Raw genomic sequence first — 23,676 nt, 5'->3', positions numbered from 1 at the left:
TTTGCTGTCGGTGGGATTTTACTGGGCATGATTGATTGATTGATTGGTCGTGACGATTAATGATCCAACGATGGGGTTTGGTTGAGATTGTTTGAAGATTCTATGTTGGTAATGTACTTCAACTTTTGTGTACTTGAAAAGGTCCTTTAGTTTGCACATTTAAGACATCAATTGATCAATTTGATTGAAAAGTCTAGAGCATAAATTTGTTAAAAATTTGATAAAAGCCATGGCTTAAAACATTTCGTTTTACTAGAACCCCTCAAAAGGTAGACATGAGTTGAAGACAACCTATGCTTGTTGTTAGGTGTGTGAACTAAATACACCATTTGTTGCAAGATATATGGAGATTAATGTATTTTTTTTATTAAGAAAAATTGGTTTTTATTTGTCTCAACTATTTTATTTTTATCGGCAGTGGTCTCAACTTTGATTTTGGTTGGCAACGGTCCCAACTTTCACATACGTTTCTTTTACCAGTCAGTGACTAACGGAATACTAACTCCGTTATATAAATGTTGATGTGTTCGTCATAGTTGTCAAAATCATGTGACATAGCAGCCTACGTGGACCTTATGTCTGTGTATTATACTTAACATTTTAAAATCCCTGATGCCACAAAAGGTCCACTTAGAATCAGCCAAGCTGGAAGTATCCAGATCCACCTTCATCGAAAGACGAAGAGACAGACGCCGATACCGATTCAGATTCCAAGTTAACGCCCATCATCGTTGACGTAACGTCAAACCTATCTCTTCCGTACCAATGCATTCCAATTCAGTTAAAGGAGATGAATCCAAAGCGATTTCCAAAACGGTATCCATGTCGCCGCCAGCGAAGAGTAAACGTCTGGCGCCGTCTTCGGCAGCCGTTGAAAAAGATGTGAAGAAAGCTAAGAATGATAATATTGTTAAGGGTGACCGTAAGATACCGGGAGTTGCACCGGATCCGAATTCATCGGAATTGGAAGAAACATATTCCGGTGAAGATAACAATTCTGATTCCGATTCACCGGCTAAAACGTCCGGCTTGGCTGATTCTAGTGTTAATTTTAAACCTAATTTATCAAAACCAACTGAACAACGTGAAGCATAAACCCTAGTTTCCAAAAGAAGTCAAATTATTAAGGTAACATAAGGTCTACGTAGGCTGCCATGTCACATGATTTTGTCAACTAGGACGGACACATCAGCATTTACATAACGGAGTTAGTACTCCATTAGTCGTGGACTGGTAGAAGAAACGTAAATGAAAGTTGGGACCGTTGCCAGCCAAAATGAAAATTAGGACTATCGCTGACAAAAATGAAATAGTTTGGAGCAATAAAAACAAATTTTTCCTTTTATTAATGACTAGTTTTAACAAATTAACCAGGTATTAGTGCTAAAACATATGATCCAAGTATGACTTGAAGTTTTGTTAAGTAAAGAGATTTAAGGTAAAAGTGATGTTACCCTATATTATATGCACACATTAGTCTACTTCTCTGTTTTTCAATTAAGATTTTTTAGCAAAGATCATCATTTACAAACTTCTTTATAACTTTTAAAAATCAATAATCTTTTTCTCTCTAAAATGGTATCATTTTACATTGTTGTAAATCAACATGAAACATGTTTGTATTGGTCTTAGCTTGTTTACTAAATATTGGCATAGAATAGTCAATCCGATCAAACCATGCACAACGACCTTTCTGTGTGATTCACGCGTTTCTTTAACATGTCGCCTATTTGAATCCAAGTGGTCGATTAGTGTTCGAACCATGAATAAGTCGTTTTCCCTTCATCCATCAAGAGATTTCTTATTTAATATTTCAAACATTTATTGCGCAGCTGATCTATTAATATTCAAACGGTCTATCCACACGGTCGCTTTCCCTTCATCTATCAAGCCCTCGTTTTCGATGTGTCAAGCATTAATTGTACACGTTTAAAACACAATATGAACAAATGAGCATAAACACACTACACAAAAACAACTAGGTCATATTTAATACATGAAGTCATATTTTAGTTAGAGAACCTGAAATTACCAATATGCCCATGCCAAAACCACAAACCACAAACCGAACTACCTGTTTTAACAACTGGACCGAACTAGTTTTTCAACAAAACTAATCAAACCAAGCTACTTATTTAACAAAACTAATCGGGCCGAAGTAGTTTTTTTAGCAAAAATCAATCGAACCGGACTACTTTTTTAGCAAAACTAATCGAACCGAACTAGTTTTTCAACAAAACTAATCAAACCAAGCTACTTATTTAACAAAACTAATCGGGTCGAACTAGTTTTTTTAGCAAAAATCAATCGAACCGGACTACTTTTTTAGCAAAACTAATCGAACCGAACTAGTTTTTCAGCAAAATGTGTACTTATGGTTGGAGCCTCCGCGGGTCACGAGGAAACAGTGAAGTTTTCCTTATGTTATCGAGCGCGCAAAAAAGCATCACCACGCGTTCCAGTCTGACTCCGAACCCTCCGTGTGGAGGTACACCATATCTGCAGAAAAGCCAAAAGGTTTGTGGATCAACAATCTAAATCTGTTTTGACCCATTACCCAACCAACCAGTATGACCCATACCCAACATATGTCAATATATCAATCAGAGGTGCACTTATTTCCCCCCAAATTTATCCTTTACCCTAAAACGACCCAAACCCAAGATGAGGAAAACAGTATCTACCTGAAAGAATCAATATACGCCGATATGGTTTTGACATCAATCCCGCATTCTTTTGCCCAAGACTTCAGAAGCGAATGTATGTGCATCGTTGGGCCCCAGAGATGATCTCCTCTCCTGAACGCAACAAATGAAGTTTATATATACAAATTGACAATTTCTCAGTTTTAAATATACAAATAGAAAGAGCAGCTATAATCACCGTTGTCGGCGCAAGGCATCGTATAAAAGGGCCTTGCTGCGAGTGGGTACCGATGCAGTATGAAAAAGTCGGTGTCATACCTGCAATCAGTCAAAATTTAAAAAGAAAATTAACAAGATTAAAAAAGGGAAACAAAACTAACAAACCTGATAATACAGTAAAAGTAATTATAATTACACTAATATTATTACTATTATATAAAAAAATGTTAGTCAAAGTTTGAGAACTTCACATACTTCTCCAACACGAGCTTCCCTAACGCTCTTTCTGACTCTGTGTTAAGGTCTCCGAGCGGATCTGCTTCAACACCAGCGTCCTACACGGGAATAATTTTATCAAACATGGGTCGGGTCAGAATGACTGAATAATTAAAATACAAATTCACTCCTCAAAGCGTAAAGAAAACTAAACCGCAACATCTTAACAGAACTAGCACAGTTTTACCAACCTTAAGCATCTTGATCCCTTCTTCAAAAGTGAGTCGCAAGGTCTTCCGCAAGTACTGCGTAATTGAATAAGAAAACATTAACGTACAACAGTAGTATATTAATATCATAGTCGCAAGGTCTTCTAGTTGAAGTTTTATCGCCTTTATTCCCTGATCATCCTTTTGCTTTTTCTCTGATAAAGCACTGAACTTTCTTATAATCCTTTCTCTAAATTCATCTGCAATGTCGAATGTTCAGACTGAAGTTGATGAGATAGAGATCTCTTGGGAACATTCAGAATATTAATATCATAGATGTAACAAATTAACATAATAAACGAGAGAGGAATTTAACCTACTTTCAATGGTGTAAAGGGATACTGTTTGTCGATGGCTTCTAGTTCTTGTTTGCATTTTGCATTCAAAGCATCAAACATCTCAACAAACAGATGGTCAACCACATCCATCACCTATATATATCAGTAGTGATGAATTTATTTTTATTTGAAATTAATTAATTATACAACAAGTAGTAATCTGTACATACCTCAAAATAGTGCTCCTTAATCTCCATTTCGGCGTCAAGACCGACGAATTCACACAAATGCCTGTGTGTGTAGGAGTCCTCGGCTCGGAAAACGGAGCCAACCTCAAAGACACGCCCAAATTCAGCAGATATTACCATCTGTTTGTAAAACTGTGGCGACTGTGCGAGACATGCAGGCTTTCCTTTGTAGTCGAGTTTAAAAACAGCAGCACCGCCTTCGCTCGCGCGTGGAAGTATCTTTGGGGTGTGAATCTGGACAAAATCTAGATCCAGCAGAATCTGTCCAAACAACTGCAGAAAACAATATCGGCTTTGGTTATATATGCTGCTTGACAAACATAATACAGTAAGCAAGCAATGAATAGTAAACTGAAATTCAATGCAGAGTAATTTAGAAGCAACAGGAAAGGAAATGCTAATTACATTTGATATGCGGGACTTGAGACTAAAAATCCCATTATTTGCTAGGGTGCGCAAGTTGATAACCCTTTGGTCTAACCGTGTGTCCTGATTCACACGAACGATTTGGACTCCAGCCTGCATAACAACAAAACAGTCACACAAAATTGGGACAAACTGATGGGCGTAAATCATGTACTTCAACCTGCAAGCAAAGCAAATGTGGTATTATTATTATTATTAACTAGTATTTCATTCATACAAACTAGCAGACAGAGAGAAACGAAGTGCACTTCACCTGGTGCTGAGATACGCCTTTAATAAGGTTTGGGGGAACTATTACGATTCCTTGAACATCAACAACGGATTCTTTGGTAGCATACTTAAACAGCATTTGGGCACTATCAACGTTGACACTTGAAGCATCCACCGTCACTACGCATTGCACCGGTAATAGCTTTTGACTGAAGATTCTGACTGAATACTAACGTCTCCGTAATTAGCAGAACCGCTGTCAATGTTTTCCATCGGTTTGTGTGAAGAAGAAAGAAGACGACGAACGAGCTCTGTTAATATTATTAATTAAAAACTAAGTTTCAAATGTTTTCCATAATAATAATATTATAATAAAACGCTTTTATAAGAACTCCAACCGAACCCTGATGGGCTTGGGCTTTCTGAAATATCCAGCCTGAAACTGACCTTAGAAATAATAATAATAACTAGTGTGTTCCGGACGCGCTTTGCGCGGGGAACTCGGCAACGTATCCGAATATTAAAACGTAAATATGCAAGCACATCGTAACGAATAACACTTTGGCACAACAAAATAAAAGTTTATCTAACTATCAAAAGAACTTGGTTGGTATTAGTTCGACTCATTATGTGATTGATGTGCTACCGACACTCGATATATGGTTTATAATAAAATAGTTGTAGTGCGAATAATAATCCGTTGCCATCGCTACTTATATAACTTATTGTGAGTACAACTTCGTTTAACAACATGAAAGAGATAAAAATAGGAGCATGTCGTGATGGTATACTAAAAAGGTTTTAAAAATATTGTATGTTAAACGTTACAAAAGGATCAATAACTTAGATGTATAAGTAATAACAAATAACTATGTGGGAAGAAAAACACAAATTAAGACACATACTAAAACCATAAAAACCTTGAGATGCTAATGAAAAGTAAAAAAAGTTTAGCAAAAAAAAGTGTCATGTCTCAAAACTAAAATAGTTTAAAACTTTGAGGGGCTAAATTATAACAATATAAAATTCAAGGACTAAAATTGGAAAGCTTAAAGACATACCGTAGCAGTCCTCTTTCCTTTAATAATAATAATAATAATAATAATAATAATAATAATAATAATCGGGTTTGGTGGTGTGGTGTTGGTAGAGGAAGCTGGATCCAAATTATGATATTACGCTATTTTTGGTTTAATTAACGGGTCAAATGTTTTTTTAGTATGGTCAAATTTAACTCGGTAACGGGTCAACTTTTTGTTTCATTAACGGTTAAAAGAAAGGTTTTTTTAGTCTCATTAACAAATCAGTTTTGTTTACTTAACTGATCAAGTAAAAGTTTTTACTAACGGTTCAAATTTTACACGTTAAGGGGTCAATTTTTGTGTCTTTAAATTTTAAAGTTTTTTAATATATAACGGGCTGGGCTTAACCCTTCACGGCTGGATTCTTAATAATAGAAACTTGTATCTTGTAGAGTAATTTTGAGGATTTTATACATATTTCTTTCATTCTATGCTGGATTTTTTATATTAAAGAACAAAATTCATTGAATAAAGGTGGAATGAGTATATTTTTTTCATCGGACCTTATTTATTTTTATAAATACACATAGCATAAATTTTATTTTTTTTAAATAATGAACCTTATTTATTTTTAATAGTTTGACAAATCCCGTGTAATACACTGGTTTAAAAGCTAGTAACTAATATAATAATAATAATATAACAATCATAATAACAACGGCTATGAATGAGTTTGGATTTTAACGATCCTAACTTTGGCCAACGTAACACGATAATCCCAACTTTCAACTTAGGATGCGCTTTTTTCACATAATTCGCGGAATTTCAAAGGAATTGGAAAAAAAATCCCACGGCTTGGCATGTTTGTTTCGTTAGAATTGGAATCTTAATTCTATTTTAGAGTGTTGAACCAAAGAATTTCAAAATCCTTCTAAAATGTAGAGGAATCCAAGTAAATTCATTGGAATCTTTGATCGATCAACATGTTCGCATTCGGGTTGGCAATCCAATTCGTAGCGCTTCGAGTCGATTCGACCCCCGGGTCAATTCGCCTTCATTTCGGTTCAACGCTTTCGCCTTGGTTCAACACTCCAGGTTCATTTGCGTTCGGTTCGAAGCTCCGAGCCATTTCATGTTTGGTTTGACGCTCAAGGCCAGTTCGTTTCAACATTCCAGGTCAGTTATGTTAGACGCTCCATTTCAGTTCCATGCTCAACGTCAAAGCGTGTGTGGTTCCACGCTCCACGTCAAAGCGCGTTCGGTTCAATTATTGACCTGAATGCGACACGTACTGTCGACACGAACACGACCTGGACACGTTATCGACCGTCGACTCGAACACGATCCGGATCACCAACATATGCGAGACCCCGTAACGTCGACCTCGACCCGAACGCGAAACAAAACATAGATCCGGACCATAGACTCGGTCGGTCGACTCGAACACGACTTAAATGTTGACCCAAGTTCTTGACTTTAACGTCTGGGGTTGGCTAGAGATGGTGGGTATTCGTGGTGATAGATTCCAATTCACATGTCAAACGAACACATCAAGAATGGAATTGGATTCCAATTCCTTGCAAGTCCAATTCCTATTACCCCACCTAGAAATCGATCAGTGTCTAGGTTTTGGTGGTTTTAAAGTTGATTATGATACCCTTGACCTACCCCCCATGTTTTTCGGTGACTAAACTAACTGGAGCAAGCGGTGTTGATTTGGTGGTGTACGGTTCCAACGAGCTAACCCAGGGCTGAAAATTTAGATACGTACACAAGTACACGACGGGAACCTACATGATCTTAACATGTATCTTGTATATAAACAAACATGTTCATTTTCTTAACGTGCGAACACAAACAAAAGAAACTCCGTTCGATTGTTTGTTTGGTTAAGTTAAATGAACAAACACGAACATGTTGTGTTCAGGTTTGTTCGATTCATTTACAAGGTGAAAATATATGTGTTCATTAGGTGTACATTTATAAGCAAATCAGCACAAAGGCTGTTATTTGGATATACAGATTACGGGGACTTAAGAAACTATTTAAGTTGATTTTTTGACACCACAGTTGGGTATTTATATTATTGTTTCTCAATCTTGATTTTATAATATTAACATCAAACCTAGGGCTTACAATTTATACTAAGAGATGAATACAAAACATGTACCTACACGACTTTAACAGGTAATATAAGGCATTTGTTTACCTGTTAAGTACAAGTTAAGTATCTGATTAGATTTTTATAATTAAATAGATATATAATTATAGAGCATTCTCATTCATCCCATCAAATTTTGTGAGTGGGTTTCTCTGTATATTTAAAAAGTTCCTGTAGTATCTTATAAATTATTCAATATTTATTGAAAATGGTTTTGAGTGAAGGAGAAAGAAAATATATTGATAGAAATATAAAAAAATATTATTTAATTGAAAATAGAGAAGAAATGTAGTTTTATTAGTGTAATTATAGATTTGAACATAGAGGATTGTATGTGAATGCCCTACGTTATCATAAACCCTAAATTCTTAAAACACTTTTTCTCTATTTCTCAACCACCACCACTCACGACATTCCCTCTTTGGAACTCCGGCTATCAACACCTCTCCGGCCAACAACTCCTCTTATGAATTCCGGCCATCAACACTGCCTCTGAACTCTGGCCTCGCAGCCGCTGTTGCTTCCTCCGTTCGTCACACCTTGTTGCCTCATCGTTAAGACTTTTATGAGCTTTCGACGACTTTTGTTTCACTAAACAGGTTGTCAAATATGTGTTTCTAAACAACTCTTATCGTGTTTTATCGTGTATACTAGGTAGTAACAGGTTCGTGTTCGTGTTTGGGATACGGGTACACGATAAGTTTTCGTGTCATGTACAAGTATACACATTTTATGTTCGTGTCTTATCGTGTGCGTGTATACACGATATGTCAGCCCTATTCAAACCCTCATTTCGTAATTGCTTGATGCAGAAACAAGAACGAAACAAAAAAGTTACGTCGAAATATCAGAATCACTCGGAGTTCATAAGCCATCTGAAATGTTGTTTGTGACCGATGTTTATCAAGAAGCGGTTGTTGCAATGGCAGCTGGTAAAGAACACACTCATATATTTATTCCGAAACTTTGTTCCATATGATCAAATATTATCTCATAATCTCATAATATATTAATTCTACTACTTTGGTGTTAGGTTTGGAGGTTGTGATATTGGTTCGACTCGGAAACGACCGTTTCCCGAGAATCATGGGTTTAAGACAATCAAGTCTTTTTCAGAGATTTGAGGTTGGTTTACATAAACTTAATATTGTGTTCTTGAATTGAATGAAACATGGCGGTGGCGGACATACATAGAGGGCAGCTACCCCTCGATTTTTTAACGGCAGTGTAAAAAGAAGTCGGCCGATTTTCGTGTTTTGTTACCACTGAAAAAAATAACGTTACCCCTATGATTTTAAGCCCTCCCAATTCAAGTTTCAAACCCATCAAAATCCCAAGCCCAAACCAAAACTGGTTCACTAATCAATTTACAACAGCAGCAACTGCTTCACAATTTTGAGTTCACTACTTCACACCACGCCACAACGCCGGCCTCCACATCACACCACAACGCCAGCCGCCGCCTCTCCGATCACTCCACACCACAACGCCGGCCACCGGACTACGTCTAGACCCCTCGACAACACCACACTAATCACCACAGTCCACAGCCACCGCCCACCTCTCCATCTTTCCATTAAGATTTTTCATTTTCTTGTTTAAATTAGAATTAATTTTGGATTTAGGGTTTATGTTTAAATTGGAATTGATTAGGTATTTAGGGTTTATGTTTAAATTGGAATTGATTAGCTTTTAGTTTTATGTGTAACTTGCCATATTGGAATTGATTATTGATATTAGGTTTTTGTTTCAAATTTTGTTTTGGAAACTTTGATATTCGGTTTTCGGTTCAAATTTTGTTTAGGGAACTTTGAAGATGAGTAAACAACCTCTTATTAGAAACATTTTTAAACGTCAAATAAAAGAAAACGATGACATCGGTTCATCACCAAGTTTAAATATTCCAACTTCAAGTTCAAGATGATAAAGAGCCTACTACTTAATTAAAACCTAAAACCCAAACTTAAAAACCGGGTGAAGGCACATGTGAAATGCGTTACTAAGCGCCGATACGAACGAAACGGGCAATCAAGCGCCCGCACGCGTCAAATGGGTAATCGGGCGCTATACATACCAAAGGGGTAATCCGGCCTAGTATGTTTGTAACACGAAACCGGGACCGAAACACAGAACACGTAACCAGGCGCTTGTACGAACAAAACACGTAATCGAGCGCTGGTGCACATCAAACGGGTATCCCAGACCAGCACACACATTATGCGAAATAGGACATGGGACTCGCAAATACCTAACTAGCCGCCGGTATGCGCGAAATGCGTTACCGGGTGCCTGCACTCGCGAAACTAGTAAAAAAGTTTCGTCTAATATACGGTTAATAAAAGATTTTTACACAACCCTTGAAATTGTGTTCTAGAACTTCCCCTGAAACATGCTACATGTGACACTTGTATTAGAATTTAGTAACTACTTTTTTTTGTTGTTGAAAAATAAATAAAAATAATATTTAAATAAAAAACCGGTTTGATGTGTGGCAAAGCATTTACTTTTCACAGTCTTTGTAACGTGAATCCGATGCAACTATCCACTGTCCTTTCTTTATTTGCTTTTCAATTCTTTTTGCTTAAACTCTTTTATTAATCTACTGTTTAAGAATATTAATCATGTAGTTATGTTCTCCATGTAAAATATTAATATTCTTGTTTTATATTCCAATTTGTATATATTTGTATTTAGCTAGTAATGCGAGATCTTATTATCTTTTCTTGTAACAAATTCTACTAACACATAGAACCATATAGTACAACAAAAGAATCGGTCGTGGGCTCGGTCCAAAGATTAGGTTTTTGGTTGAGATTGGTCTTGACGATTAATGATCCAACGATTGGGTTTGGTTGAGATTGTTTGAAGATTCATTGTGGGTTTACAATGTATGACTCATTCAACTATTGTGTACGTTCAAGACAGAAAGCTTTTAGGAGCTTTTAGGAGTTTCAAGCTTCAAGCTTTTAATTAAAAGCTCCTACTCAATTAAAAGCTTTGTTTGTTTCAAAGAGCTTAAAGCTTTTAGGTCATGAGAAAAAGCTTAAAGCTTAAAGCTTCCACTAGTAGCGTTTAGAAAGAGCTACAAGCTTTTAATATGTTAATTTACTTAAATAACCTTCCAAAATAAATATATTTACTATTATTGTTTTTAATTATGCCCATTTTAGTAATTTTATATGTTTTATTAAAAGCTCCAGTTACTCTGCCAAACATCTAAATTTATCTAAAAAGCTACAGCTACCAGCTACAGCTTCCAGTCACCAGCTTCTAGCTACCAGCCAACAGCTTCCAGCTACATCTACCAGCTAGTTTTGCCAAACATACCCATTAAGTGATCAATTTGATTGAAAAGTCTAGAACATAAAGTCGTTTAAAATTTAATAAGAACCAAGGCTTAATACATTCTTTTTCTTAGAATTGGAATATAAGTTTTTAAGTCAACTTAAACCCCTCAGAAGTTAAACATGAGTTGTAGAGTCAGCCTATGCTTCTTGTTAGGTGTGAAAAAGAGGTGTCATTGGTTGTAAGAAACCATATGAAGTAATGGAGATAGGGAGATTAAGTTTTAATTAATGACTACATTTTAAAAATTAACAAGGTATTAGATCCAAAACATAGGATTTATTTAGTATGACTATAGGTATGTTAATAAAGAGATCAAGATAAAAAAACGTTACCCTATGAACACATTAATCCGCTTTACATAACTTCTCACGGTTTTTCAACTAACATTCTTTTAGCAATATCTTTTTAAAAACTTTTGGAGATCATCATTTACTCTAGAAAAGGTAAAATTATCATCTTACATTATTGTTGCATGTCAATCAACATGAAACATGTTTGTATTGGTCTTAGCTTGTTTACTAATCTAATCTACACATAGCACATTTAATCAATTAAACCGTACATCAACGACCCTTCTGTGTGATTCACGCGTTTCTTAACACGTGACCTATTTGAATCCAAGTGGTCTATTAGTGATCGAACCATGAACCATTCGTCTTCCCTTCATCAATCAAGACGTTTCTTATTAAGTATTTCAAACATTTAATGATCAACTGATCTATCAAATTCAAACGGTCTATTCCCAATTAGACCATGAACCAATCGCCTTACTTCATCCATCAAGCTCTCCTTTTGATTATTCAAACATTTATTGTGCGTGTTTTAAAATCAAATACAAACAGAAGAACATAAAAACACATTATTACACATAAACAATTAGGTCTTGTAACCGTTTTTGTACATTAAATGGTGGTTATTGTTAGGTGTAGAATAGACATCAATGGAAGCAAGCTTTATAGTTGCAACTTCCTTTTTGAACAAATAAATTACCTAACTTTTTCATTCCATTAAACTCTCTCAACCAATATTCACAAACTTATTACAATCTCATCTAAATTTCTAAGCTATAAACTAATAGAATCACAAAACAATTAAAAGTTGCATTAAATTAAAAATAATAAAAAAGTAAATTAAAAAGCAAAGATATAAAAAAAAGTCACCAATTAGGTCCATTTCTATTTTCAGCATGTAGTTAAGAGTTAAGACTTAAGAAAATAACAATTATTATTTTATTTAATTTTATATAGAGACCCAAATTGTACAATTTAAGAAAAAAAAATCTCTAAACTTAAATTCTTAACCTTAATCATAATCACTAATCATTCTGTGACACGTGATTTACCTCTCTCATGTCAGCTGTCGGGTATGTCCAATATTGACGTGTACACATTTTTAAACCAATGACTCCAACACCCGTGGTGACGTGACAAAAGCCGCGGCTCGGCCGTCGCCGCCCGTGGCGACGGGTGCAAATAAAACCCTTTTTCCGCGATCACCCGCTCCTCCTCCGACTTATTATTATTATTATTAAACGGACTTTCAACCAACGGTGTCACCGGACTTAACACCAAGGCCGGAAAATCAAGAATGCTTGGAGACAACAATTCCCGGACACGTGGCGAAGACTCTTGTCCGTGTCCGGATTTTGGCACGGACGGGTTGATCATGAGTCCGTTTTCAAACTGTTTCTACGTTCATAGAGTTTGAAGCCTTGTTTCTTCTGTTGACCGGTTTTGACGGGTGGGATGGATAGTTTGGATGATCCGGTAAGCATCTGGACTACTTGTTTGAATGAAGTGGTGTCCGCTTGGACGAACATGGTCGGGTATGGGTTTGGGTCGGATCTTGAAATGGGTTTTGGAGTTAAAGGTGGTGTGGTGGTGGTGGATGAGTTGGCCGGAGATGGGTCGGGTTGAGATTCCATTGATGGGTTAAAGGACAGACAGACAAACAAGAGAATTTGAAGAGGTTGAGGTTTGTATTGTATGTATGTTATGTTTGTTAATGAAGGGGTATGCGCCCGCCTTAACATCGAGCGGGGCGGGTCAACCCACAAGATATAGACAAGATGCTTGAAATCAGGAAACATCTGCGCGTGGCGCATATCACATATGTGCAAGCGCAAGCGCAAGCGGGGCGGGTCAACCCACAAAGCCAAAACCTATGCGCAAGCGCATGAAACATCTGCGCGTGGCGCATGTCACATATGCACACAACACACACATTTAGTGTGAGAATAAAGAGAAGACCTTGCGCATCCCCGGGATAGGCGCATAAAGGCCGCGCGTAAGCGACACACAACAAATGAGACAATAGTCTAATCCAAATCAGGATAAGGACAACCATGATTGTACTCATCAGGCAACCTTCCGGAAGGTATCTTTTAAGGAATAAAGAATGTGCTGATGTTGACAGCTGCCAATGAAGGGTGGACAACTCAGCAAAGCCCATGTGCCACCACGTGATGGCACATGGGTCAGGTGAAATACCTTGGTCAGAGAATAATCAATGAAAAAGCACCAGGTGTCCTAAGTACACGTGGCGCGAAGCAATAGGAGGAGGCCAAAAAGGCCCTAATTGGGTCTGAGCCCAATCATTGGAAACCCTAATACTATAAATACCACACCACCTCAACAGTGGAAAAAAAAAGAAAATATATTCTAAGTCCTTTACTCATTTTCACATCCTTATCATCTTCTACAATACCTGATTCTCACACCGGAGGGTTACCCCAAAGATGACCCCTCTGTCCCTTTCTGAGGGGTAAGCTCACGGTGCTGTTCGTTTTGTAGGTGGAAGAACTCGTATCTCGGAAAACCATCGGTGATATAGCATACTCGTATCCGAGGAACGTTGATCGTATACAAGTAAGTCGATACACGCTTCTTCATTGGCGCCATCACCTGTTACAACGGCAACAAAACCACTATTTCATCAATTTTCTCTCTGAAAATCTTCACCATGGTTTCCGGTGTTCGAAACAATGATCAAGTTCTGGAGGATAATGAGCTTGAGGATGTTAATGAGGGACATCAGGTTCTGAGGGCGCCGCGTGACACTGCGCGCACCACCAGTAACCATCCCTTCAACACAACACCTCATAGTCAAACTGAAACTCCCCCAGACGATCTCACGTTCCAAAATCTGACTGGTACAAAACAAAAAGGACCAATGGGCCCAGAAGTTGAAACCAATGACCCTAAAGAATGGCTCATAAACGAACAACGGCGTTTAATGGACAAATACAATGAGTTGGTAAAACACAAAAAGTTAGCTGATTTAACACAAAGGCTCGCATTTGATAAACAAACCATTCAGGGAACAACAAAAAAGATGCGCGCTCTGGAAGACGGTCATTCTGTTCACACCGAACAAGCTGATATTAGTGATGAGGAAGAGGTGCACAGCATGAAGAAGACGCGAGATACTCATGCAGGAGGTTCACAGCTTCGCGCACACATGCACATAGCACCTGGAGCCAAAGCTGATATGGATTTATACACACCATACAACCCACAAGCGAAAGGGCAAGTGGACGTAACCACACCATATAGGCCAGCCATCTTGGTAAAACATTCAAAATTCGCTGAGCGCATTGCGAAGGCTCCCATTCAACACAAAACCAAGATGCCAAGTGGTTTAGGCAAGTACGATGGTACAACAGATCCAGATGATTTCTTACAAGGTTTTTATAACACTGGAAACTTAGAAAGCTGGACAATGCCAACATGGTGTCACATGTTTGCTCGCTGCCTCACGGGTGCACCGCGTGTCTGGTTTGAAAGCTTGCCGACAGAACAAATCGATGGGTTCGAAGAGCTATTGGAAAAGTTCCAGGCTCACTTTGTACAGCAGCGCAGACACACGCGCGACCCTGATGACATCATGCACTACGTACGCAGGAATGATGAAACCATTGAAGACTACATAACTCGTTTCAATCAGGAATCTCTTGCAATTGGAGGCATCACTGAACAACTCTTGCGCGTGGCCTTTATACAAGGTGCGCACAGTGATCAACTCCGCAGAGCTCTCGTGAGCAGAGAAGGCATGCCAACCACTTGGGCTAAGCTTATGGAAGCATTGCGAGTCTTCGCGCGAAATGAAAAACAAATTGCCCAAGACAGAGCAATAGATAAAAGGCATCAAACAGAAGCACCACACAACAATGAAAAGAGGCGCAAACAAAACTCCGTATGGTCCAGGTTGCAACAAACCAATTATTCTCCTGCGGAAAAGCAAGCGCAACAAAGTTCACCCCAACCCCAAAAAGACATTCTTAATCGCGGAGAAGGTGACAAGAAGGAAGGCGGTAGAGAGCCTAACAGACCTCTACCAAGAATATGGACTCCCATCACCAAAACACCTTCGCAAGTGTTAAGCACAGAGAATGTCCAGTTTAAAAACCCCAGGCCATTACTCCATAAGGGACCACCGAACAGTGGCAAATATTGTGAGTTTCACAAATCCACAGGGCACAACACTGATGCATGCCATCATTTGAAGGATGCGATCGAAAAAGATGTGAAATCAGGCAAGTTGGCTCACCTGGTAAAAAATCCAAGACCAGAGAACGAACAACCAGACGGAGCCTCAGCCAGTAAAAAATTCAAAAGAATCCGTGTAGCTGAAGGAAGAAGGCAAGGGCAAGGATCGAGGAAGAGAAGCGCGTAAATCCAAGGGGATTGGCGCGAGCAACAAGTAATCTTTCCAAGAATCAGAGGAGGCTCGTCTATCAGCAGCCCTCTAGTCATCACTGCACACATCGCTCATTATGAGGTGTCAAGAGTCCTGGTGGACACCGGTAGTGAGTCAGACATCATGTATGAGCAATGTTTCAGGAAGTTGGATCCAGCAGACCAAGCAAGGCTTGAAGTTGTGAGTGCACCAATCTCGGGTGTCTCAAACGAAATTATTCACCCCCTAGGTCAGATACAATTCGAACTAACTATGGGGGATGAGAAGCACAAGCGAGCTGAAATTGTCAACTTCCTGGTCTTGCCCACCACTTCATGCCATAGTATGATCTTGGGTAGAGGAACGATTGCCCAATTCAACGCCATACCATCACCAGCGCATGGCGCGTTGGGGTTCCCAACACCAACAGGAGTAACATTTGTGTACCGAGATCATTTATGCGCAGTAATAAGTATACCTCGAGAGGGGAGAATGAAGCTTCCAGTGGCAAACAACGCGCCAGAGGAATGGATTCTCAACCCAAAATTCCCCGAACAAACAATCACAATCGGAGCTACGATATCAGATGACACAAGAGTGAGAATGAAAAGATTGCTCACAACGTATATGTCAGTCTTCGCGTGGCAACATTCTGATATGACTGGGGTTCCGCGAGACCTGGCGCAACACTCTCTCAACACATTCAAGTCCGTGGAGCCAATTGCTCAAAAGAAGAGAGTCATGGGAGACGAGAAGACAAAGGCCATGAACGAGCAAGTAGAAGATCTACTGCGCGCGAATATCATTCGCCCAATACGATACCAAACATGGGTAGCCAATCCTGTGATGGTAAAGAAGAGCAATGGGTCATGGAGAATGTGCATTGATTTCAAGGACCTCAACAAAGCGTGTCCAAAAGATTGTTACCCCCTCCCAAACATTGACATGAAGGTGGACTCTGTGGCACCATTTAAGCTCAAATGTTTCTTGGATGCCTATAAGGGCTATCACCAAATTCAAATGGCACCACAGGATGAAGACAAGACTGCTTTCAGAACTGACAAGGGTGTTTTCTGTTACACAAAAATGCCCTTTGGTTTGAAGAATGCAGGAGCCACTTACCAAAGACTCATGGATGCAATTTTCAACGAGCAGATTGGAAAAAAACTTGGAAGTCTACGTGGATGATTTGGTGATTAAAAGCAGGGAGGAAAAACAAATGCTCAAAGACATCGAAGAAACCCTTCGGCGCCTAAAGGAAGTAAACATGAAGCTCAACCCGAGCAAATGCACATTCGGCGTGGAAGAAGGAAAATTTCTCGGCGTAATGGTCACCAAGGATGGTTTCAAGGTGAACCCAGAGAAGGTGGAGGCTATCCTCGGCATGCCCTCACCATCCACCATGAAGGAAGTTCAAAAGTTGAATGGTAGATTGGTATCAATTAACAGGTTCCTAGCAAACCATGCAAGCAAATCTACCCCATTCATTAACACATTGAGAAATTGCTTAAAGAAAAGCCAATTCAAGTGGACGCCTGAGGCCGAGCAAGCTTTCAGCGAGATAAAAGAATGTCTGATAAATCTGCATGCGCTCACAGCTCCACTACCTGGTGAAACTTTAACGTTGTACCTGTCAGCAGGAGAGCGCGCTATTGGCGCAGTATTATTGGTGGATCGCAAGGGAGTCCAAACACCAATTTATTATGTAAGTCGGGTGCTGACAGATCCTGAGACGCGCTACACCATCATAGAAAAGCTAGTTTTATCACTAACGCATGCGTCGCGCAAGTTTCACAGATATTTCAATGGTCATCCTATTGAAGTCCTGACTGATTACAACATCCAACAAGTCTTGCGACGTCCCGCGCTCTCAGGAAGGCTGACAAAATGGGCGCTGGAATTAGGGGAGCACACGATCACCTATAAGCCTCGTCCAGCAATCAAGGGACAAGTCTTAGCTGATTTCATCGCAGAAATCCCTGAAGGAAAAGTCGAAGAGGCTTAGCGCGAAGTAGACCCTCCGCAAGCCAATAATGAAGAAAACGTTTGGAGATTATTCACTGATGGAGCTTCAAACAACGAAGGGTCCGGCGCAGGCCTCAAACTGGTGGATCCAGAAAATCATGAGTATACTTACGCAATCAGGTTGGATTTCAAGAGCACCAACAATGAAGCCGAGTATGAAGCCCTGCTGGCTGGTTTGCGCATCGCGCACAAGTTCGGAGTTAAAAAGCTAGAGGCTCATGTAGATTCATACCTGGTAGCAGCACAAGTCAATGGCCTTTATGATGCCAAGGAGAACACCATGCCTCTGTATCTAGAGCAGGCGAAGAAACTCACCAAACAATTTGACTTTTTCAGAATCATACACATTCCGGGCAGTGAAAATAAGTCTGCCGACGCGCTAAGCAAGATGGCATCAACCAGCTTCGATCATTTTGGCAAAGATGTCAGGGTGGAAGTAATGAGCAACCCGTCAGTGGGAGCGAAGTCTGTTCTTGTAATTCATACAACACCTTCATCATGGATAACTCCAATAATGGAATTCTTGAAGGAGGGAAAGGTACCAGACGATCGCGCACAGGCGAGGAAGATAAGACACAAGTCGCAGAACTACGAAATGCTCGATGGTACGTTATATCGACGCTCTTATCTTGGACCACTCATGAAATGCCTAGACGCTGAGGAAGCAAGCTATGTGATCAGAGAGATACAAGAAGGAATCTGTGGAATACATGCTGGCCCGCGCATGGTGATCGCCAAGGCAATGAACGCAGGTTACTATTGGCCAGGTATGTACTTGGACGCGTTAAAAGAGATCCAAAAATGCAAAGCGTGTGAGAGCTATGCGCCAAATACCATGCGGCCAAAGAACAACTTGATTCCGGTGACCTCTGCATGGCCTTTCCACAAGTGGGCAATCGTTATTGTGGGTCCCTTACCACAAGCGCCAGGGCGAGTAAAGTTTTTGGTAGTGGCAGTAGACTATTTCACAAAATGGGTTGAAGCCAAGCCACTGGCAAAAATCACAGCCGAGGCAATGAAGCAATTTATTTGGAGCCACATCATATGCCGTTTTGGCCTGCCCATGGAAATCGTGAGCGACAATGGCAAACAATTCACTGACAGGAAGATATCCAGTTGGTTCAAGGAATTGCACATCAATCAGGTCTTCACTTCAGTATACCACCCTCAAGGGAATGGCCAAGTGGAATGCGCGAACCAAAGCTTGCTGAATGGGCTGAAGAAAAGGTTGGAGGGAGAGTCCCATGCATGGGTCGAGGAGTTACCTAATGTCCTGTGGGCGCACAAGACATTAAGCAAAACCAGCAATGGCGAGTCACCGTTCAGCCTAACCTATGGAACGGAGGCTATGATTCCAGCAGAGATTGGATGCCCATCCTATAGAATGCTCATGATGAGTAAGACGGATAACGAGCAAGAAAGGAGGTTGGATCTCAATTTACTTGAGGGACGCAGAGAGGCGGCTATCATCAGTGAAGCCAAATACAAGAAAAAGCTAGAAAAATACTACAATCAGCGCGTGAAAGAATGCCACTTCAAGAAGAATGATTTTGTCCTTCGGAACAATGAAGCTAGTCGCGCAATACCCCCGGGAAAGATGTCTCCCAACTGGGAGGGACCTTATCAAGTCTCGGAAGAATTGGGAAAAGGCGCATACGCTTTAAAAGATTTAAATGGAAAGAAGATCCCGCGCACATGGAACGCAGTACAACTTAGAAAATGTTTCATGTAAAAGTTGTCAAGTTTGTAATCAAGGCTTTGTAAGCCATTATGAATAATGATACGCTCTATTTTAATATGCGTTCTATTACCTTTTGCATACATGTTTCACACTTCCCTTTATTAATTTTGAGCAATATGACAACATTGTATTGACATTAAACTAAAAATAAAACGAAGTAAAACATACATGCGCGAGCTTCAAGCTCAGACGCGTTAACGAGTTTTAACTCTGAAACGTCAGGGCCTTAGCCCAATAATATGAGCCTTAGCTCAAATTACTCATAGCATCCATCCTACGTATTGCGCAGCTAGACCATAAAAATACCTAAGCACAACTAAGGCAAAGCACATGCCAAAGCATAGTTGTTAAGGTCTTAGGTCGGGGCCGCTTATGGGATTATAATGGATATAGGCAGAGTAACACATACTGACACGTAAAGGCTAAAAAACTCATTCATAATTCCCTATAATAAATGCACGATAACGTCGCGCAAAAGAGGAATAATGAAATGCCAAGGCACGTGTCAGCATATTCAGAATATCGCAAAATAACTTGAAATATGACAACTGTTAAGGATTAAGTAAAAATAATTTCCTTACAACCTTGTTCAAGTTTCAATGTGTAAGCATACCTTATATTCAACAAGCAAACACATGCAATATAAAGAGATGAATTGGGAATGCGCAAGATGCGAATAAGGGAAAAACAAAATTTCATTCCGAAACATAGAAGTTTACAAATTTACAAATGATGAGGTAAAAACTACAAACACAAAAAAAAAAAAAAAAAACAAGAAGGGCTTTTCAAGTCTCTATGTTAATATCAGCCTCTTCATCTTCCTCATCATTATTTCCTCCCTCAGCATCTGGCGCAGCCCACTCCTCGTCATCCCCAAACTTACCATAATCAAGCTATTCGTCTTGAATATAGTCGTTTTCTGTCATGATAGCGTCAGGAGTAGGTCCTTTGGCCACGCCAGAGCCGCTGGCAGAGGTAGCGTTGCCCGCGCCATCATCATTGCCACCAGTCTCTTCACATTCATCAAGTAATTTCTTTAAAGCGCCAAGATCGGGCTGGTCAGCAAGCGCGGCTATCTGCAAGTCACAAGGAACAGCATAAGTACAAAATATTATGAAAATAAGTCAAGTAAACTCATTAAGGTTAAAATACCTGCTCAAGGATGAGAATCGGAGTATTCAAGTACTTCTCCCCCACCTCAGCCATGTCAGCGCAGACAGCGTCGAGCTGATAAGGGTAGTCGGATGGATTCTTCTTTAACATGCCATATTCATAACCATCTTTAAACCCCTCGGCCCGACCCACCAAGCGCGACGACGCATTACAGTCCATCACAAGGGTCTGAAACTCGTCTGAGTATTTCATGGCATAAGCGCAACGAGTCACACCCTGTGAAATTGACGATTCGTTTCAACCACGTGCATTGACGATTCGTTTTAACCAAAGGGATGGAATTTCGCGCAACGCGCGTACAAGAAAAGAAAAAGAAAAAACAAGCCCTATTGAAAAAGAAAACTATTAAGTCTAATATCTATCTTACCTCGCTCGCGCGAGACAAGACACACATTAGACTGGGGGGGCTTGAAGGGGTATGCACCTGCCTTAACATCGAGCGGGGCGGGTCAACCCACAAGTTATAGACAAGAGGCTTGAAATCAGGAAACATTTGCGCGTGGCGCATATCACATATGTGCAAGCGCAAGCGCAAGCGGGGCGGGTCAACCCACAAAGCCAAAACCTATGCGCAAGCACATGAAACATCTGCGCGTGATGCATATCACATATGCACACAACACACACATTTAGTGTGAAAATAAGGAGAAGACCTTGCGCATCCCCGGGATAGGCGCATAAAGGCCGCGCGTAAGCGACACACAACAAATGAGACAATAGTCTAATCCAAATCAGGATAAGGACAACCATGATTGTACTCATCAGGCAACCTTCCAGAAGGTATCTTTTAAGGAATAAAGAATGTGCTGATGTTGACAGCTGCCAATGAAGGGTGGACAACTCAGCAAAGCCCATGTGCCACCACGTGATGGCACATGGGTCAGGTGAAATACCTTGGTCAGAGAATAATCAATGAAAAAGCACCAGGTGTCCTAAGTACACGTGGCGCGAAGCAATAGGAGGAGGCCAAAAAGGCCCTAATTGGGTCTGAGCCCAATCATTGGAATCCCTAATACTATAAATACCACACCACCTCAACAGTGGAAAAAAAAAAGAAAATATATTCTAAGTCCTTTACTCATTTTCACATCATTATCATCTTCTACAATACCTGATTCTCACATCGGAGGGTTACCCCAAAGAGAACCCCTCTGTCCCTTTCTGAGGGGTAAGCTCACGGTGCTGTTCGTTTTGTAGGTGGAAGAACTCGTATCTCGGAAAACCATCGGTGATATAGCATACTCGTACCCGAGGAACGTTGATCGTATACAAGTAAGTCGATACACGCTTCTTCAGTTAATGTTAATGTTCACTTGAGTTGAGAATCTAATGTTTGTGTTGTGTTGTGTTGTGTCAACTTAAGGTTGAGTTTGCAGTTCAACCATTTGAGTTTAGTGGTTTGTGTGATTTGGTCCTTTATGTATTTTAAGGTTTGTGTTTACATCCTTTTTGTTGTTGTTGTCGGATTGTTATTTCACTTACATGCAATGTTTCGGGTTAAGCTAAAAATGGTATAATCGGTGGGATGTTCAACTGGGTTGAATAGTTTATTTTATAGTTTTATATAAATGCAACTTTATCGCAAAAGGTAACTCAAAAGTATGTGATTCCATAATTAAATATAATCCAAAAATCCATAATCAAAAGTAATACAAAAACATTCGATTTCAACAATAATTCAAAAGTTTATTCTTTTCAATGTTAATCGCTAGATTAAAAGTAATTTTAAAAAATACGGGCCACAAAATATCAAAAATCTCTTGGTCTTAGAACCAGTTTGCTGGTTTAAACCGGTATTTTAGAAAAAAAAGAAAATAAAAAAAACACCTGTTAGATGTTCTAGCAAACCGCATAAAAATACCTAGCTCAAAATACTGGTTTCATATATGAAACCCGGTATTACCGGTTCAACTGCTTAGTACGAATCGGTTTTTAAAACATTACTTTTAGGCCTTTAAAAAGGATTGTCATATTTTTATTCTCTCTTCGAATCTCGATCTCTCTCTAGATTTTATAGATTTTTGGATAGCGCTTCTCTAAATACATAGGTTAGCAATTTACGATTATAATAATTTAAACATTGCATATTAAGTATTTGATTTTGTACTTCAAACATGTAATTCAAACATGTAAGAAAAGTTCACGATCTCTTCGATTTTAGAAGAGTGCTACTTTCAATATAGAGGCCACATAACTTTTAAATACCTACTATTTTAATAGAATAAATACTTTATTATCTATGAGTATACAACAAAGTTTATTAAATAGTGCACCGGTATTATAATGGTGTGTCTAAATCAACTACAATTGTATATCAACAATCAACATTACAACACGTGTCTAAATTGTCTAGTTTGGAGGTATATGAATGAGCTAAGTGATTGTAATAACGTGTTCAAATCAATATGATTGAATGTCTAAGAAAACCCCTTTGTAATTTATGCAATATGAATGGCAATGAAACGAGTATATATTGTATTGATATGCGTATACATATATAATAACACCAAATTGATTTTCTTTAAAAGGATGGCAAAGTGATGTGGCAACTTACCAAAGGTGATGGATGTGAAACAAAAGACTTTTTGGTGCTATTGTTTTGTGGGGTTAAGAAGAGAAACAAAGAAGCAACTATAGGGGACAAGGAGATTAAGTATTTGACTTGAACTATTTTTCTTACTTTTATGAAGATAATGTGTGTGTGTGTCATATTTGAAATCAAGCTTTTGGTTATATGTTTAAGAGGAAAAAAAAGGTAAATCCCATAAAGTAGTAACCTAGTTTATATACTTGTAACATTTCTTATTTATTTTTATGAATAATACTTATATACTTTTTTTATATGTTTGAGAATCTTATAATATAAATTTTTCTGAAATTCTCAAATGTTTCAAGTTTTTCTTCAATTTCGTGTCGAACCACCGCCGTTAAGTCATTGTTGCGACAATATGAAATGAACCAGCCGGCTGGTCTGATTTACATAACCCTGTAGAGATTTTACTATTCTACCGGGATGAT

General features: G+C 39.2%; 1 protein-coding gene and 2 pseudogenes across 2 annotated transcripts in view; 1 reads left to right on the top strand and 2 right to left on the bottom strand.

Annotated features, from left to right (window-relative positions):
- Nucleotides 1-23,354, top strand: part of LOC143549239 (putative bifunctional methylthioribulose-1-phosphate dehydratase/enolase-phosphatase E1 1) — a 28,911-nt gene extending 5,557 nt beyond the window's left edge. The window contains exons 12-13 of the mRNA XM_077040184.1: nt 8,728-8,819; nt 23,187-23,354. Of these exons, the coding sequence (XP_076896299.1) occupies nt 8,728-8,819; nt 23,187-23,324 (230 nt within the window). The 3' untranslated portion in view covers nt 23,325-23,354. The remainder of the gene's footprint in view (nt 1-8,727; nt 8,820-23,186) is intronic.
- On the bottom strand, nt 2,371-4,420 carry LOC143549217 (aspartate--tRNA ligase 2, cytoplasmic-like; annotated as a pseudogene). The gene is made up of 8 exons (XR_013138104.1): nt 4,281-4,420; nt 3,858-4,148; nt 3,670-3,780; nt 3,332-3,385; nt 3,120-3,199; nt 2,853-2,963; nt 2,685-2,803; nt 2,371-2,499 (listed from the first exon to the last, which is right to left on the bottom strand). The product of XR_013138104.1 is annotated as an aspartate--tRNA ligase 2, cytoplasmic-like (transcript).
- On the bottom strand, nt 12,395-13,033 carry LOC143549206 (VQ motif-containing protein 4 pseudogene; annotated as a pseudogene).
- Nucleotides 23,355-23,676: the final 322 nt, after the last annotated feature.

The sequence above is a fragment of the Bidens hawaiensis genome, unplaced genomic scaffold, assembly GCF_021521415.1.
Source record: "Bidens hawaiensis isolate Kalapana, Puna unplaced genomic scaffold, B.hawaiensis_p1.1 tig00015451_1, whole genome shotgun sequence".
In the NCBI taxonomy this organism is placed as follows: Eukaryota; Viridiplantae; Streptophyta; class Magnoliopsida; order Asterales; family Asteraceae; genus Bidens; species Bidens hawaiensis.
This window is presented reverse-complemented; position numbering and strand designations above follow the sequence as displayed.